The 15,069-nt window shown below is 50.5% G+C and overlaps 1 protein-coding gene across 1 annotated transcript in view; it reads right to left on the reverse strand.

Annotated features, from left to right (window-relative positions):
• The window catches only part of CABIN1 (calcineurin binding protein 1), a 63,228-nt gene that overhangs the window by 43,580 nt on the left and 4,579 nt on the right, over positions 1–15,069 (reverse strand). Inside the window, exons 7-26 of the mRNA XM_081840744.1 lie at positions 14,345–14,474; positions 13,806–13,955; positions 13,284–13,561; positions 12,587–12,755; positions 11,687–11,823; positions 11,225–11,442; positions 9,504–9,582; positions 8,863–9,053; positions 8,412–8,558; positions 7,756–7,950; positions 6,853–7,089; positions 5,650–5,815; positions 4,561–4,679; positions 4,205–4,366; positions 3,340–3,546; positions 2,565–2,710; positions 1,724–1,985; positions 1,326–1,586; positions 385–536; positions 57–115 (exon numbers count right to left, since the gene is read on the reverse strand). Of these exons, the coding sequence (XP_081696870.1) occupies positions 57–115; positions 385–536; positions 1,326–1,586; positions 1,724–1,985; positions 2,565–2,710; positions 3,340–3,546; positions 4,205–4,366; positions 4,561–4,679; positions 5,650–5,815; positions 6,853–7,089; positions 7,756–7,950; positions 8,412–8,558; positions 8,863–9,053; positions 9,504–9,582; positions 11,225–11,442; positions 11,687–11,823; positions 12,587–12,755; positions 13,284–13,561; positions 13,806–13,955; positions 14,345–14,474 (3,465 nt within the window). The remainder of the gene's footprint in view (positions 1–56; positions 116–384; positions 537–1,325; positions 1,587–1,723; positions 1,986–2,564; positions 2,711–3,339; positions 3,547–4,204; positions 4,367–4,560; positions 4,680–5,649; positions 5,816–6,852; positions 7,090–7,755; positions 7,951–8,411; positions 8,559–8,862; positions 9,054–9,503; positions 9,583–11,224; positions 11,443–11,686; positions 11,824–12,586; positions 12,756–13,283; positions 13,562–13,805; positions 13,956–14,344; positions 14,475–15,069) is intronic.

A 15,069-nucleotide genomic window follows, 5' to 3' on the forward strand; every position in this document is an offset into this window, starting at 1 on the left:
GTACAAAAAAAACCGTCAGCAGGCAACACGGATGGTACAGTCCCTGTTCTCAATACTGCCCGGCACAGTCCCGGCAGAGGAGTGGGAGTCGTCATCCACCAGGCAGAGCTTTTCTCTGGAGGAGAAAGAAGGGGAGGGAGGCTGTACTGACACACGGTAGCACTATTACAGGGGGTGAGGGCTACCACTCAAATCCCTCTAAGGAGGTCTGTTGTCAGTGTCTGGCAGTTGCAGTTGGCTGTGCCTGGAGAGCCTCCCTGCCCAACCAGACATGCTCCACAACTTTAGCACCTGCTTGCAATACATGCGTTCATTTTGGCGCTGGCAATGGAGCCTCCACTTAACCGAAGCGCTCCCACTGACACTGAGAAAGTCAGCACTCACTTTTCAGTTATTTTGGGGGTGTTCTTTTCATCCCCCCTGGCGAAAGGCCCCTCGGCAGCTTCCTTCATAAACGTGACCAGCATCTCGGCATCCACCCCGGAGTTGGGCTTCCCCACAAGCTTCAGAATGGAGGCGTGAAGCCGAAAATAGACCTAAGGGGAAGAAACAAAGGCAGGGCAACAACATCCTGAAATATTATGTATCCCAAAAAACCTAGCTGGCCATTTACCACTTTATTATCCATAGCAAATCATTCAATGTAAAGACGCCCGCTTGCTATTGGCCGTTTAAGACAAAGAGGGCTGCTTTCTGCAGGATTGTGAGAAAGAAGCCGCTTGCCTGGGAAAGATGACAACTGGGGAGAAAAGCTCTCACCACCTGCCGGAAAAGGGGCAGTTCTTGGAAGCTGCCACAAATGATGGAGCGATAAAGGAGGGAAGAAAGAGCAATGGCTTGACCTTTGACCTGTATTTTTGAAAAACACTTTAAAGCTGCAGTTCTAAGACTTGGCCGGTGGTGGGTGGGGGTCACTGCCCAGCTCTCAATAGAAATCAGCCATATGAAACCACATCAGCGCTTGAGCTGGCGCAATTTCCTCCCTGGTTTAGGGGCATGTCAGGGGGCAGGAAAGGCTACAGATCCTTTGTATTCCTTCCTTCCGCCCCCCCCCCAAACCCCCACCCCAAGCAAGTTGCCTTTCCAGCCCTGGCAAAGTCAGGAGGGCAAAGCCTGCAGCTGCTTTGATGCTGACTCCCACACTAGCTCTCCCTCTCTGAGCTCCTTACCCGCCCTTCCTAGAGGGGGATCAGATGCAAAGGGAGGTAGTGGCTGCTATAGAGAACTCCTGCCCACAACGTGCCAGTGGACCTTTCCCTCAAGAGCTCCGAGGGTTTTGTTCTGCTTCAAGGCCACGTCTGGCTGAGTGGCTTCATGGCTTTTACCTCCAGGGCCTCCATTGCAAGCTCCGGCGGGTTATGATAGTGGATCTTCTTGGGGTACCTGGCCGCTTCCTCGTGTAGGAAATGCCCTGCCTGCTTGTAGTGACGGAGGTAGACCACAGGCGGCTGCTTCTGCTTCTCGGCAATCTTCCCCAGCATGTAGTGGATCAGCCACTCCTCCTCGTCTCCGTCGCCCTCACAGTGAGACGCTGATATGAAGCAGTGCTTGGCCGTCTCCAGCATGCCGTCACGCCGCTCTGCCATCTGAAACATGGGGAGGGAGCTTCAAGCCTTGCAGCAGCGGCAGCAAGAGCTGCTCGGGGTGGTTGCCTTTTTGGGTCTGGCGAGCCCCCGCTTCCCGACCCCGGCCGGGGCCTGCAAGCTCCAGCTCAAGCCCTCACCTGCTGCACGACCTCAGCCGGCAGCTCCGACTTCCACTGCTTCAGCTGCCTGGAGGCGAAGGAGTGCAAGGCATAGGACATGGTGCCGTACTCTATCCACAGGGAGAGGTTGGAGCCGTCAATCTCCAGGGCTCGCTTGAAGCAGCTCAGAACAGGGGTGGCGTGCTTCCAGATGAGGCCGTCGCTCTTCAGCTCGTTGGAGTTCAGCTTGTCTTGGATGCGGCTGGCTCGAGCCAGCGCCATGCCAGCCCAAGAGTCAAACCTGGGAGAAAAACAGCACACAACAACCCCCCGCACCTTGAGAAGTTCAGTCCCGATCTCTCCCCCATCTCACTTCGCTATATCACAACAGCTTTTTTGTGTTTCTTCTAAAGGTGTTTATTATAACCCCATCATCAGTCACCTTTGTGATCAGGGTATTTAAAAAAGACCACCTCCCTCCACTGGCTCTTGCGTTCCCTCCATGGATACTGCTGGGAGCTTTTCAGCTCAGGTGCCCAGATTTTAGAAAGCTTATCTGGACACACACACAAGTTAGCACTTCCACGACAGTCATTATCCTGTGGCAGGGATTCAATCACATACCAGCAAATTTAGGTCCGTGCAATTAAAAAGGGTTCATGTGTTCTGGCACAACAACACACACCGGGGGGACTGGTTGTGCGTGCCTCTTCAAGGCAGCAGATGCCAACACAACCACAATGTGCCAGTGCTCAGGGCACAGGGAAAATGCAAGCAGCCCAAATGCAAGGGGCCCTTACATGACACGCACACACCATCCAGGGACCAACAATGAAATGACCAGGCATCTCATCTGGCGTCAGGGGTTCACTAAACTGACCTGTTAGGGCAGATGCAGATGTCATGCATGTAGAACTTGATGGCCTTAGATTGCTCCTTGTTCTTGAAGTGGTAATCTGCGAGGAGGTAGTACAGCTCTGTCACCACCGGAGGAGAGTAGTCGGCACCCTCAGGAAGAGCTGGCACCTGGCAAGGAAGGGGAGAAGAAGGATGTCATGGGCAGCGGCTGACAACACCTGAATGTGCCTGTGGGAGGAGACTCCTCACAGCCTTGGGGCTCAGTGGAAGGAAAAAGCTGTTGAGAAAACTGCAGTTGGCTTAGCAGGGAATGCCATCCTCAGGCCTCACATTATTCCAATACAGGTGTGGGGAATTTGTGACTTTCCACATGTAATTGGACTCCAGCTCCCATCAGCATGGCTCAGGGATGATGGGAGTTCATAGAAACATAGAATAGTAGAGCCAAGGGTCAACAAGTCCAACCTCCTGCAATGCAGGAATCTCAGTTGTAGTGCAACAGCTTCTAGAGAGCCAAAACAGGTTCTAAAGGAAGCAATACGTGAGAATAAGACTTCGAGAGAACTTAAACAAAAGAGCAGACATCACAAAAAGATGGAATTCAGTTGCTGGATGCCCACAAGGCAGTGAAGTCACTTCTCCGTTACAAATAGCCTGTATCTGAATGCATCAGCAAACCAGGCTGCTTGTTGACAAATGCACCCCCCCCACCCCTGGGAGAAGGAAGGCAGGAGCCCCAGCAGCACCCCCTCCCCCTCCCTCTTAATCACCCCCCAAATGATGCAAGAGGCTTGTACCTTGCTCAGAGTCCCTTCAATGTAGCTAGACACCTCCTCTATCCTCAGCATAGGCTTGTCTGTCCGAGGGACAATGGTGGCCATCTTCTTCAGAAGGTTGGCCAGGTCAGCAGACACTGTACTGGTTTTGTAGCTGTCAAATTCAGGAAGGGTCTTGGGCTTGAAATATTCAAACATGAACAAGGCGTCTTCCCACATCAGATCCACCTTGGAGAGAAGGCAAGAGATGCATCAGGCCTTACCAGGAACAAGAGGAGCTTCTTTGTACGAAGTGAGATTTTGAGTGTACATCTCAGTCCAGCGCTGCTTAGCAACACAGAAAGCTGCCTTATGCAGCTGAGTGGCAAAGGACATGTTGGTAGAGCATGAGGCTCTTAATCTCAGGGTCAAGGGTTCAAGCCCCAAGTTGGGCAAAAGGATTCCTGGACTAGATGATCCTTGTGGTTCCTTCCAGCCCCACAATTCTTTGATTCTATGAGTCAGGCCACTAGTTCATCAAAGCCAGGAATGCCTACACTGACTGGCAGCAGCTCCTCCAGGATTTCCAGGCAGGGTTCTCTCCAAGCCCTGTCTGGAGATGCTGCTGGACTGAACCTGGGACCTCCTGTGTGCAATACAGATGCTCTGCCACAGAGTTGCAATGGCCCTTCCCTACACCTGGGAGGAGAAGGAGGAGGAGGAAGACAAGGTCTACTCTGAGTCCAGCATTCCCCCATGCAGGTAACAAAGATGTCCTTGGGGAGTAGCCAAGGGCTGCTGCCTTCCATGTCCAGCTCGTGGGATTCCAATCTCTGGAAGCAGAGAGACCTGCCTGTCACTGAGCATCCTGCCTTTTCTCTCCAAAGGAGACCTGAGATAGTCTCACCTGCTGCGTGGAATGTTCTTCCAGGTACCGAGCCTTGCTCTTTTTGCTCGGGAAGCTATACAGGCAATAAAAGCATTGCTCCAGAGCTGTCTCCAGCTCTTCCTTATAGGGATGAGTGTCCTCGGAGGTAGAGGCCAAAAGCTCTTTTTGCAGCACCCGTACCTGGAATGACAAAATTCACTGAGGTCAAGGCTACCACCTGGGCAGGGGATGGCTAAAGAAGCCTTGGAGGAAGCGTGCTGCTTGGTGGGTGAGAACACGAAGGAACATTCCTTTCTCCACATGATCCACAGATCTCTCAAAGAGTGGGGAGAAGAAGAGGGTTAATCTGGGCTATTTCAAGCAGGGCTACTCACATAGAACTTAAGAAGGGCTCCGTCTGAGTTACAACACCACGATCTCCTCCCAAGGTATTCGTGAGCAGTGTTCAGAAGCATCAGGGAAGAGGGCAGCATAGGAGTGTCCAGAGTCTGAGCTGCTGATGACAAAATGAATGTGAAGTAATTGTCGGACAAACAAAAAGCCGCAGATCTAGTATGGGAGGTGCATGAGTCAAATGGGCAAGAAGCAGCTGGCCCAGCCATACCTGATGGCCCCTGGACTAGCCCCCAATTCTCTTATACAGGGAAAGACCCAGTTGTTTTACTATGTTCACCAAAAATGCTTGCTGTCTGCTCAGAACAAGGAAGTCCCACAATAAACATTTTTCTCTGCAGGAACCTCCACCCCGAAAACTCAATTTTGTTAGGGTGGGGAGAGGAATATTTTGGTCTCTCCAAAAAGGAGGGGAGATTTGGGTATGGTGGTGGAAGCACCTGTTATGGCAGCAGTAACAGTTTCTACTTCCACACCACCACTACCCTTTACTAAACAGCTTAGGAGCTGGTGGTTTTGGAAATGGCAACAGGAGTTCTGGCTGCCGTCACACTTCCTCTCTGCTCCCCAAGCCTGGAGTGCCTCTGGAACTTGAACATGTGAACATGTGAACATCATTCCATGGGCTCTCTGAAGAATAGCAACGGAGGCTGGAATAATTCCACCTGTTTATTAAAAAAGAAGGGGTAAGGGCCATCTGCCCCGGAAAATTTTTTTGAAGGCCCCAAAATCACACCCCAAAGTAATCACTGGCTAGCCAGTGACAGCAGCCCTTTCACTTGTTCCAGGCCACCTCCAGCCTGAGAAGGGAGACCCTAGAGGGCTCTTGCACACGAGCAATGTTTTGCTACAGAGAGCCACTTCTAACAATATGTTTGTCTTCCGTGTGACAAGTGACAAGACTGACAAGGAAGGCTACAAGGGACGTTGCCATTGATCTGCATGCATTCTGGTGCTCTGTCCTTTTGCCCTGTTTTGGCAGGCACAGATTTCCTGACTGCCCAACTCAGCCTCTCATGGCAGAACACAGCCGCTTCCCACCCACTGCAGAGGGCACAGCTGTTCCCCACCTTCCTCATTTTGGCTCTGCAGCTGCTGCTCCTCCTGTTGGCAGCAGAGGGAGCGGAAGGTGTCTTCTTCATGCTGAATGATCCTGTGAAGAATAATCCAGGGAAGCACCGAAGACACAGAAGGCTCTTTGGGCTCCTCCTGGACAGCCATGCTGCAGTCGATGATCTGGGGTGAAGGGGTTTCAAGGAACAGACATAGGGCAAGTTAAACCCACAGAGGGGACAACATTCAGCTCTTCCAACAGGAACAACATACTAATGACAGGCATTCAAGTCATCACCCAAGTGGCCCCCAGAGTGACCGAGCTGGTTTCAGGCTCATAAAACAACAGGGGATGTTCTTCATTTACACACACACATACCCCCCTCCAAATTCATCAGGAGCCAGGCAGCCACAGCGGCAGCCAGGGCAGAAAGGAGTGGTCAACAGGGGCAGCCAAAGTGTGTGAGAGGGTGGAAGGCTCTTTAAACATGCACACTGCCAAGGCTGCATAGAGCCTTCAGCTGCCACCCAAGTAAGGATGGAAGCTGGAGACTTGGGAAGAGGCTGAGGAGAGGCAGAGAAAGAAAGAAAGAAAGAAAGAAAGAAAGAAAGAAAGAAAGAAAGCCCCTCAAAGCAGAGGGTGGAGCTGAGCTCTAACCTAGGAGGGAACTAGTATTCTTGACCTCCTTCCCCCTCTGCCGCTACCCATTACAAAAAGTCTGGTTTTGTATTTCTCCTTCTTGCTTCTTCTAGCGGACACTGTTGAGAGGACAAGAACTCCAACTGCTCTTACAGCCAAAGAAAGGGGTTTGGGGTTTAGCTTTTGCTCTGGATTATGCAGTACCTTCCTTTCCCCACTCCCACTGGGAACCAGGACCACTACTTGTGCCAGCTTTGTTTGCTTTCATTGTGCTGTGTGATTAAGTGTTGGGCAACACCAGTTTAAGGGCCAAACCAAGGCTATAAGCTGCCACTGGGAGTTGGAATACCTCCAGAGCTGCCCCCCTCCTAAGACCTGGCAGGCTCCTATTCCTATGCTCTGTACTCAGAGCCCCTGGGGAATGACCCTCCTCCCCTGGCTGCTTTTGATATATTAAAATGACGTTTCCACCAGCAACTGCAGAACAGACCCTCATGTCACCAATGGCTCAGAGAAAGGCTGCCAGCAGGTCTCCTGCTCTCCAGGAGCAATGTGGGTCCTCAGGCAAAGAGCAGGATACCTGGACGAGGTTGCTGGTCAGTCGGACCAGGCTCTGCAAGGCTGGCGGCTCCTCCAGGCTGCTGCTGTCCGAGGAAAGGGAGCAGTCGATCCCCGCGAGCAGCTGCGTGACAGTGGCCACCCACTCCTCCTTGGCAGATGCCTCTGTCATGTTGATCATCTGCTGAAAGGCTTCGTTCAGGGCAACTTCCGAGCACTCAAAGCACTGCCGGTAGTCCTGCAGCTTGAGCAGGGAATCCTGAGGAGCATTAAAGAAGAAGAGACGCCTTGGAGGAAAACGTGCAAGAGCATTTGCAAGACAGCTGCTGGGAAACTTTCCTAGATCTGCACATGGAAGGGCAGTGAGAGGCATGCCCATGTAGGCTCCCTATGGAGAGGGCACCAGTGCTTGTGGCAAAGAGCACTTGGGCCAGAAAGGCCAAGAGGTGCAGACAACAGGTTCCTGTACACCCTCCGTTTCTCTGCATTTGTGTGACGTGACCAGGATAAACACGAAGCACTGCATAAAAGCCATCAAGAAAACACCCCGAGGACTCCTCAAGAACCTACAAAGAGCCCTGCTGGATCAGGCCAATGGCCCATCTAATCTAGCATCCCTATCTAACAATAGCCAACCAGCTACCCACAAGCAGGACTTGAGCACAAGGGCACTCTCCCTCGCCTTCCCTAACCCCATGGTTTCCAACAACTTGGGTGTTCATTTCCTTGAAAACAGCTTCGAACAGCAGCACACCCAGAGTGCTTTCCCCTCCGCACAGCGAAAGGAACTAACACCGTAACACCAGAGTCAGCCTAGTGAACCTGCTGGTTGTTTTGCTGGCTGCTGTTTCCTGGCAGCTCTGCTGCAACCATCAAGGCTGGCTATGCTGCTTTGGCCTTCTCTGCTGCCCTCAGACAACCCCACCTGCAGCAGGAGCAGCTGAGCCGGCCTCTCCGGAATGGAGATGACAAATTCCAGGTGCTTCGTCCGGCCGTATCCGCTGAAACACAAGGTGGGCCGCAACAGACGCACCACCGCTTTGTAGTCGCCGGCCTCGTACAAGCGCTGGATCTCCTCCAGGGACTGGCATCTCTCCAGGGACTTGAGGTTCTTCTCAATCTGCAAGAGTCACACACTGCATGTTGCAAGCGGCAATCGTCTCTCACGCATTCCACAAGCAACAGAATTAGCTGCTCTGAAGGCAGCAACGGACCAAGGTGAAAGTAAGGCAGAAACCCAACTGAAGGACACTGGACTGCTTCATTTCAGTTTTCAAACCAGAACCACAAATCACAGGTAGTTTAGTCAAGCATTTATACAAAGCTTTCTGAGACAAAGTTGAGCCAGTGGCCCACTTAGCTCAACAGTGTCCACTCTGACAGGCAGAGGGTGTTTCCTTGAGGGGCTGAACCCAGGACCTTCAACACACAAAGTACACACACACACTTTGGTAATGGGGTCATGGCTGCTTCCATGTTTGCATCCCCGACATAACTGCTATGCGTTCATCCTCACGAGGAAGGCAAGTGCAGCCAGCCTCTTGCAGTGACCCAAATGTTCCCACGTCCAGCTGGTGTTACCTCTTCCAACGAGACCACAGAGTCCACATGGAGATTTGGCAACCGGATCACCACGCCCTCGTCACCAGTTTTGGCCTGCACTGCAGCAGAGCTCTGGAGCATCTCTGTGCAGACGTCATAGTTCTCCAAGGCCTGCTCCATGTCCCCCTGGGAAAGCAAGCAGCATGCTCAGCTGCAGCCTGCCAGCTAAGCTTCTTCCCCCAGCCAGCCCCTCCCAGGAACTCCATACCCCAAGCTGCTTTTTGCAAAGCCTTTTGCTCAAGGTTTTTTTTTAAAACTCACTCTGCCTTTATACCCAGATTTCCACTTTAGCCTCACAGAAGAGAAGCTGTGTGCCCAGTGTCTAAAGATCTAAAGCCAGTAGTGCTTAATTAGGTAATCTGCTGCAAACACCACAGAAGCTGTGCAGCACCAGGAGTCCCCCCTTCCCAAAAAACCCCGAAATACAAACCTGCAGGGCCAGAAAGCGAGCCTTCAGCCAATACACCCGAACCACGAACTCCAGCCAGCCCTCCTCAAAGAGGTCTCGCTGAGAAGAGGCAAAGGAGAGCTGAAGCAGATCCCCCAGGAAGTGGCTGCCAGGGAAATCAGGACCAAACTTCCCGTTTACAGAGCTGCCCGCAGGGCCGTTCCTTGGAGACACTGAAACAGTTTATTTCACATTTCAGCACAAGGTTCTAGGCTGAGAGCTCAGATTCTTCGCAGCTCAAAGTCTAAACAACAGCATTGGGAGTAGAGAACCCCAAGATCTGCACCTGAGAGAAGCCGACTGAGGAAACATAACAGAGAAAAACTCGCTTCTCTTTTGCAAGGCGTTGGGTTTGCTTATGAAGCAGTGAACCCCAGAAGCTGCCCTGTCCTGCTCTAGGCCCATCTGACCCAACTGGCTGGGGACTCTCCAGTCTCCTCCAACCTGACTTCAATGCCAAAAGGTCAACTTGGGAATGTCTATGTGCAAACCTCAAAATCGACTACCAGGCCCAGCTTCTAAGTTCAGGCACGTGTTTCCTGTGGGGACTCATATCTCACCGGAGGGAGTTTGCAGGGCCTTTCCTTGGAAGAAGCACTTGCTAACACCCAGAGCTCACTCACCCATTGAGCTCTTCCCTTTGGTCAGCAGCCACTGGTCAAGCTGCAGCTCCATGCAGGACAGACTCATCAGCATCATATCCTAGAGCAGAGACAAAAGTGGGGGGTGGGGAGAGGAGGGTTAGGAAGGCCTCAGGGGATTGGAGGGGGAATCATTTGCAATTTGCACTTCCAGAGGAAAAATCCTTCTTATGAGAATAAGTAGTGCTGACTATAGTATTTGTGAAAAATCAGAAACAGCAGCAGAAAGACATTTTGCTGCAGAGAGGAGAAGCATCAGGAGGGGACTGGCCCCCTGGCTCGCTCTTCAAACCTTTATCTCACGACACCTAAGAAAAGCTTGATCCTAAATATAAAGGGAGCAGTGAGCATCTTGCCAGCTAAGTTTGTCCTGATGGGAAAAGTTTGCGGAGGGATTTACTCCCAACTGTCAATCCAGATACAAACCTGGAGCCAGTGGAGGTCCTAGGACACTTTTCCCATGGGAAGGGTGTGCAGATGGCCTAAGTATCAACCTCTGGGTAGGTCCCAACCAGTGAAAAGGGGTGCCGAGCATTATCCTCCTGCCTCCAATCACTCAGTCACAGAACACTCCCTGATGCTACACCTCCAGTCTTGTTGCACCTCCAGTTAAACACCATCTCAGGAACCAGGGCTGGGGAAAGCTCCCACTCATGAACAGCAGATTTACACTGATTTTTCTCCAACTCTCCATTCCATCAGGCTGTGGCTTAGGAAGAAGCTGGGGCTACCTTTGAAGGAGACCCGGAAACTGCAACCAGAATGCGGCAGCTAGACTGGTGACTGGGAGTGGCCGCCGGGAGCACATAACACCGGTTCTGAGAGATCTGCATTGGTTCCCAGTACGTTTCCGAGCACAATTCAAAGTGTTGGTGCTGACCTTTAAAGCCCTAAATGGCCTCAGTCCTGTATACCTGAAGGAGCGTCTCCACCCCCATCGTTCAGCCCGGACACTGAGATCCAGCGCCGAGGGCCTTCTGGCGGTTCCCTCATTGCGAGAAGTAAGGTTACAGGGAACCAGGCAGAAGGCCTTCTTGGTAGTGGCGCCTGCCCTGTGGAACGCCCTCCCAGCAGATGTCAAGGCAATAAACTATTTTACTTTTAAAAGACAACTGAAGGCAGCCCTCTTTAGGGAAGTTTTTAATGTCTGATGCTGTAATGTTTTTAATATTCAGTTGGAAGCCGCCCAGAGTGGCTGGGGAAACCCAGCCAGATGGGCGGGGTATAAATAATAAATTATTATTATTATTATTATTATTATTATTATTATTATTATTATTATTATTATTATGGCCCTACTTCCCCTCTCCCAGAATTATATCCATCCCAGCCAGTCACTGTAAGAACCACTATGTAGCTTTAAGAACTGATGCTGATGTCTTCTTCCTCCTCCCTCTCCATTCCTTTTTCCTTTTGTGTTGTGTCTCTTAAGAATGCAAGTCTGCGAGGAGACACTTGTTTTTCTGACAGTATGCAAGTCACCCTGAGAGCCTTTTCAGCTGAAGTGTAGGATAAAAGCAACAGCAAAGAAGCAGAGACATGCTCTGCGGATCGTAGCCCATGCCTGGAGCCATGTCTCTTGCTACCAGACACAGCTCTGTGTTCCTGCTATACAGGAACTAAGTCTCTCTCACACATGTACACTTTAGAGGTGGTGCTTGGGTGGCAACAGAGCGAGGTCACTTCCAGAAGTATTTCCTTACCCTGATGTGCTCGTTGCGACAGTCCCTTAGCAGCGGATTGGGGAGGCTGCTGCTGTGCTTCCTCCAGCTGTTGTAGATGTTCAGCACAACCTCAGCCAAGCCCGGCGGCCATTTCACAAGGAACTTCAGGCTGATCACTTTCAGGTACCTCATCATCAACTCAAGGATGCCCCCGTTGTTCAAGTTAGCCAAGAGGAAGTTATGAACATCCTGCTTCTCTGGAAGAAAAAAGTTAACACAATGTGCATGGAAAGAAGCAACCACTTCTCCCCTCCCCAGCCTCCCTACAGTGAGGTATGAAGCAAACATTCTGTGACATCAGAGCAGCTCACCCAATCCGCCAAAGGCTTCACCACAAAATTATACTACCTTCCAAATATTGGATCAAATTAATGAATTCAAATGTAATCCTTTTGGGGGGAGTCCCTCAGCTGAAACACAGATACCAGGGAAAGTCCCTACCGTACTCCATGCATGTTGTTGAGTCACATGGCATCCTGTGGGTGCCCACATGCTGGAAATTTTCCTCCTTGGCCTCAGACTGGACCTCGTAGCCACTGAAAGGACCCTCGTCTTCTTCTGGGTCAGGTTTCCTCAGGCTGACAGGAAAAGCAAAACAAAGAGCATAGCAAAGCATCAATGCTCTGGACCTTGGCAGCCCCTCACAAGGCAGACATCAAAACACACTCCTGTTATAGCAACTTTGCAAGAAACATGCAATTCCCAGAAGCTAGATTTATTTTCCCAACACACCAATCAAAGTGGAGGGAAACACCAGTTCCTTGTAACTGCCGACAATATTGCAGGGATCACGAGAAGTTGTGTCCAGGAGAAGGCAGGCAGCCAACCCCAAATCAGCACAGTACAGTGGTACCTCAGGTTAAGAACTTAATTCGTTCTGGAGGTATGTTCTTAACCTGAAACTGTTCTTAACCTGAAGAACCACTTTAGCTAATGAGGCCTCCCGCTGCCGCCGTGCAATTTCTGTTCTCAACCTGAAGCAAAGTTCTTAACCCGAGGTACTATTTCTAGATTAGCGGAGTCTGTAACCTGAATCGTATGTAACCCGAGGTACCACTGTACTGCTCCAGCAGCCCATGCAGGAAGCCCACTGAGATGGTGGGCCTGAACCAAAGCTGTGCTAGAGGGGTTTTTGCCCTAGGTGAAGCCTCCAGAGGGGCGCCATTGAGGCTCCCAGTCTGTGTGCATGTATGTAAATGTGTGTGGCGTGTGTGTATCAAACTGAGTCTTTGACCTGGGTGAAATAAAGCCTAGTTTCACCCCTGGGTGGGTGGGGTGCAGAGCTCAGCAAGCTTCTCTGCTATTTTTTCAGAAGCACAACCACCAATCTTCCTTCCTCACCGTGAAGGAAGGAATTTCACCAGCAGCTCCTGGAAGTCCACCTTCTCTTCCTTTTTGCACTTGGTGTTCCGCACCCGAGCCGACCGCCTCTTGGCTGTCTCACCGCTGTCTTCGGGGATTCGCTTCCGCTTCACCCCTTTCTTTGATCTGTCCCCCACGGAGGCATCCCCTAAGAAGAGCCAGAGAACGTCCAGGTATCAAACTCCTGGCCCCAACAAGGACACACTTGATCAGGACGGCTTCCCCTGAACTCTGATTTGCAGAAGGCAGAATTCTTATTGCCACAGAAGCCAAGTAGGGGGAGCCAGAGGAGCAGTGGCAGCCCAGAAGACACCTTGCCCTACTCCCCAAAAAGGTGGCTCCTTCACCAACAGCCACTCCATAGCAGCAACAACATCATGACCACACAGAATCTCTCCTCCCCATTCTCTAGGCAAATGTCCTCCAAAAGCCCCTGGAAGAGTAGCTTGGCTCATCCACCTGGGAACTGGCTAGCAGTTGCCACTTCTGCCTTCCAGACTCTCTTTGCACCATGGACAGCACAAGCCAACCTATCATAAGCATCCTACTACTTCTCCCCGCCGAAGACCAGCTCTACTTCCACTTTATTAATTGGTCCATGAAGAACAGAGCACAATGATTCAGAAAACCCTTCAACATCCACCCAGAGAACATATTCATGTAATGCATCCCTCACCTGCAGGACTGACTGATTCCAGAACACTTGGACTGGGAAAGGTGGGCGTCACTGGTGTGTATGTTAGGAGTGGCTCTGTCACAGGCATCTGGGGATTGGTGCTGACGGGGTTGGGCTGTATAACACTGACGGGAGCGGACGTTGCCGGGACGTCAGAGTGCTGGTCTAAATCTTGGTACTCCAAGAGGTCAATTCTCTTGCCCAGGCTGGGCCGAGGCGGCTCGCAAGTGGTCAGGTGTTGATACATAGCCAGTAAGCTCTCCCCGAGACACTTCCACCTGCAGGACAGCACATGATAGACAACCAAACACAAGCTCAGCACTCACCCAGGGGCCAGGGCAGGCAATGCTCCCATTTCCTTGCCTTTAAGCCACATGCAGAAATAAGGAGAACGTTTGGGAGCAAGGCAGCCGTTTTCCACAAGGGACCAAAAGCCAATTGTTTACAGGAATCATTAAGGAAACATTGCTTTAAGTTCACTCTACAGTTATCAGAGTAAGTTTACACCCAGTTTAGACCTACGTGAAAAGGGGGATGGGCTGGACAAGCTTCAGGTCTGGCTCCCTTTTTCGCACCAAGAGTGCCTGCCTCTTCCTGCGCAACTCCAGAGCTTCCTCGATGATCATTTTAGTCTCAGACGGACTCACGTTGACATTGTGGACTGACAAGTCACTGGAAAAACAAAAGAAGACGCAAAACAGCTGTTTAGATGCTTCCGTGTCATTTCATAGCCAGGCAAATTCCTTTAAATTTAGCAAAATTTAAATTACCCTGCTGAAAGTAAAATAGCTTAATTACTTGGACACCCATTCAACAGCAACTCTGGAAGCTGCATGTCAATAGCATGATGCCTACAAAACGGTGGGTTCGTTGTGGTACTCTCTGTCTTTCCAATACGGGAGAAGCAGCTTTAGGTCACAAATTGGGGACAGAACAAACCTCTGGGAACTGGCAAAAAGGCTCCATGTCCTCACTTTGAAATGGAAGTTTCTGCCACTATTCCTTCTGATGCAAGACAGAAGCATCAACATTCTTTACCTTCAATTTTGGAAGAAACTCACCCTTTAAGGAACATCCTCAAGGAGTCCTTCCTGAGGCATGGCTGCTCCTCAAAGATCTTCTCCTTGATGACCAGCCCTTTGCTGTACAGGCAATCCCTCTCCAGAGCTTTGCAGATGAAATACAAGCAGGCTGAGGGGAGGAACAAAAGCCACATATTAAATTCATCCTAAACTCTTTTTTTCCATATCGGAAAGTCACGTGCATCCCAAAGGAGCATTCTGATAGTATACAGTGATGTGGCCTTCCTGGAGCAGGTGGGATAATAATAATATAATAATAATTTATTATTATTTATACCCAGCCACTCTGGGTGGCTTCCAACAAAACACTAAAATACAATAACCTATTAACCATTAAAAGCTTCCCTAAACAGGGCTGCCTTCAGATGTCGTCTAAAAGTTTGGTAGTTATTTTTCTCTTTGACATCTGATGGGAGGGCGTTCCACAGGGTGGGTGCCACTAAGATCCAATTTGGCATGTCTGTAAACAGAACTAAGGAATATATCATTTCATTTCACATTTCATTTTTCCAGTAGCCCAAACTGTTGAACTAAAAATATTTGATGGGGGGAGTGCATATAAAACAGTAAAGTACACCAAGTATGGTGACTTAGTTTATATTCAAACACACTGCCAAGTTTTATTTGAAAATTATTTTTTCCTTAAGATGTAAAAACTATGTTCAGACACGTCAAATCAACACCAAACATTTCTGTTACACAGA

Source organism: Podarcis erhardii (assembly GCF_964252035.2).
Source record: "Podarcis erhardii genome assembly, chromosome: 15".
Lineage (NCBI taxonomy): Eukaryota > Metazoa > Chordata > Lepidosauria > Squamata > Lacertidae > Podarcis > Podarcis erhardii.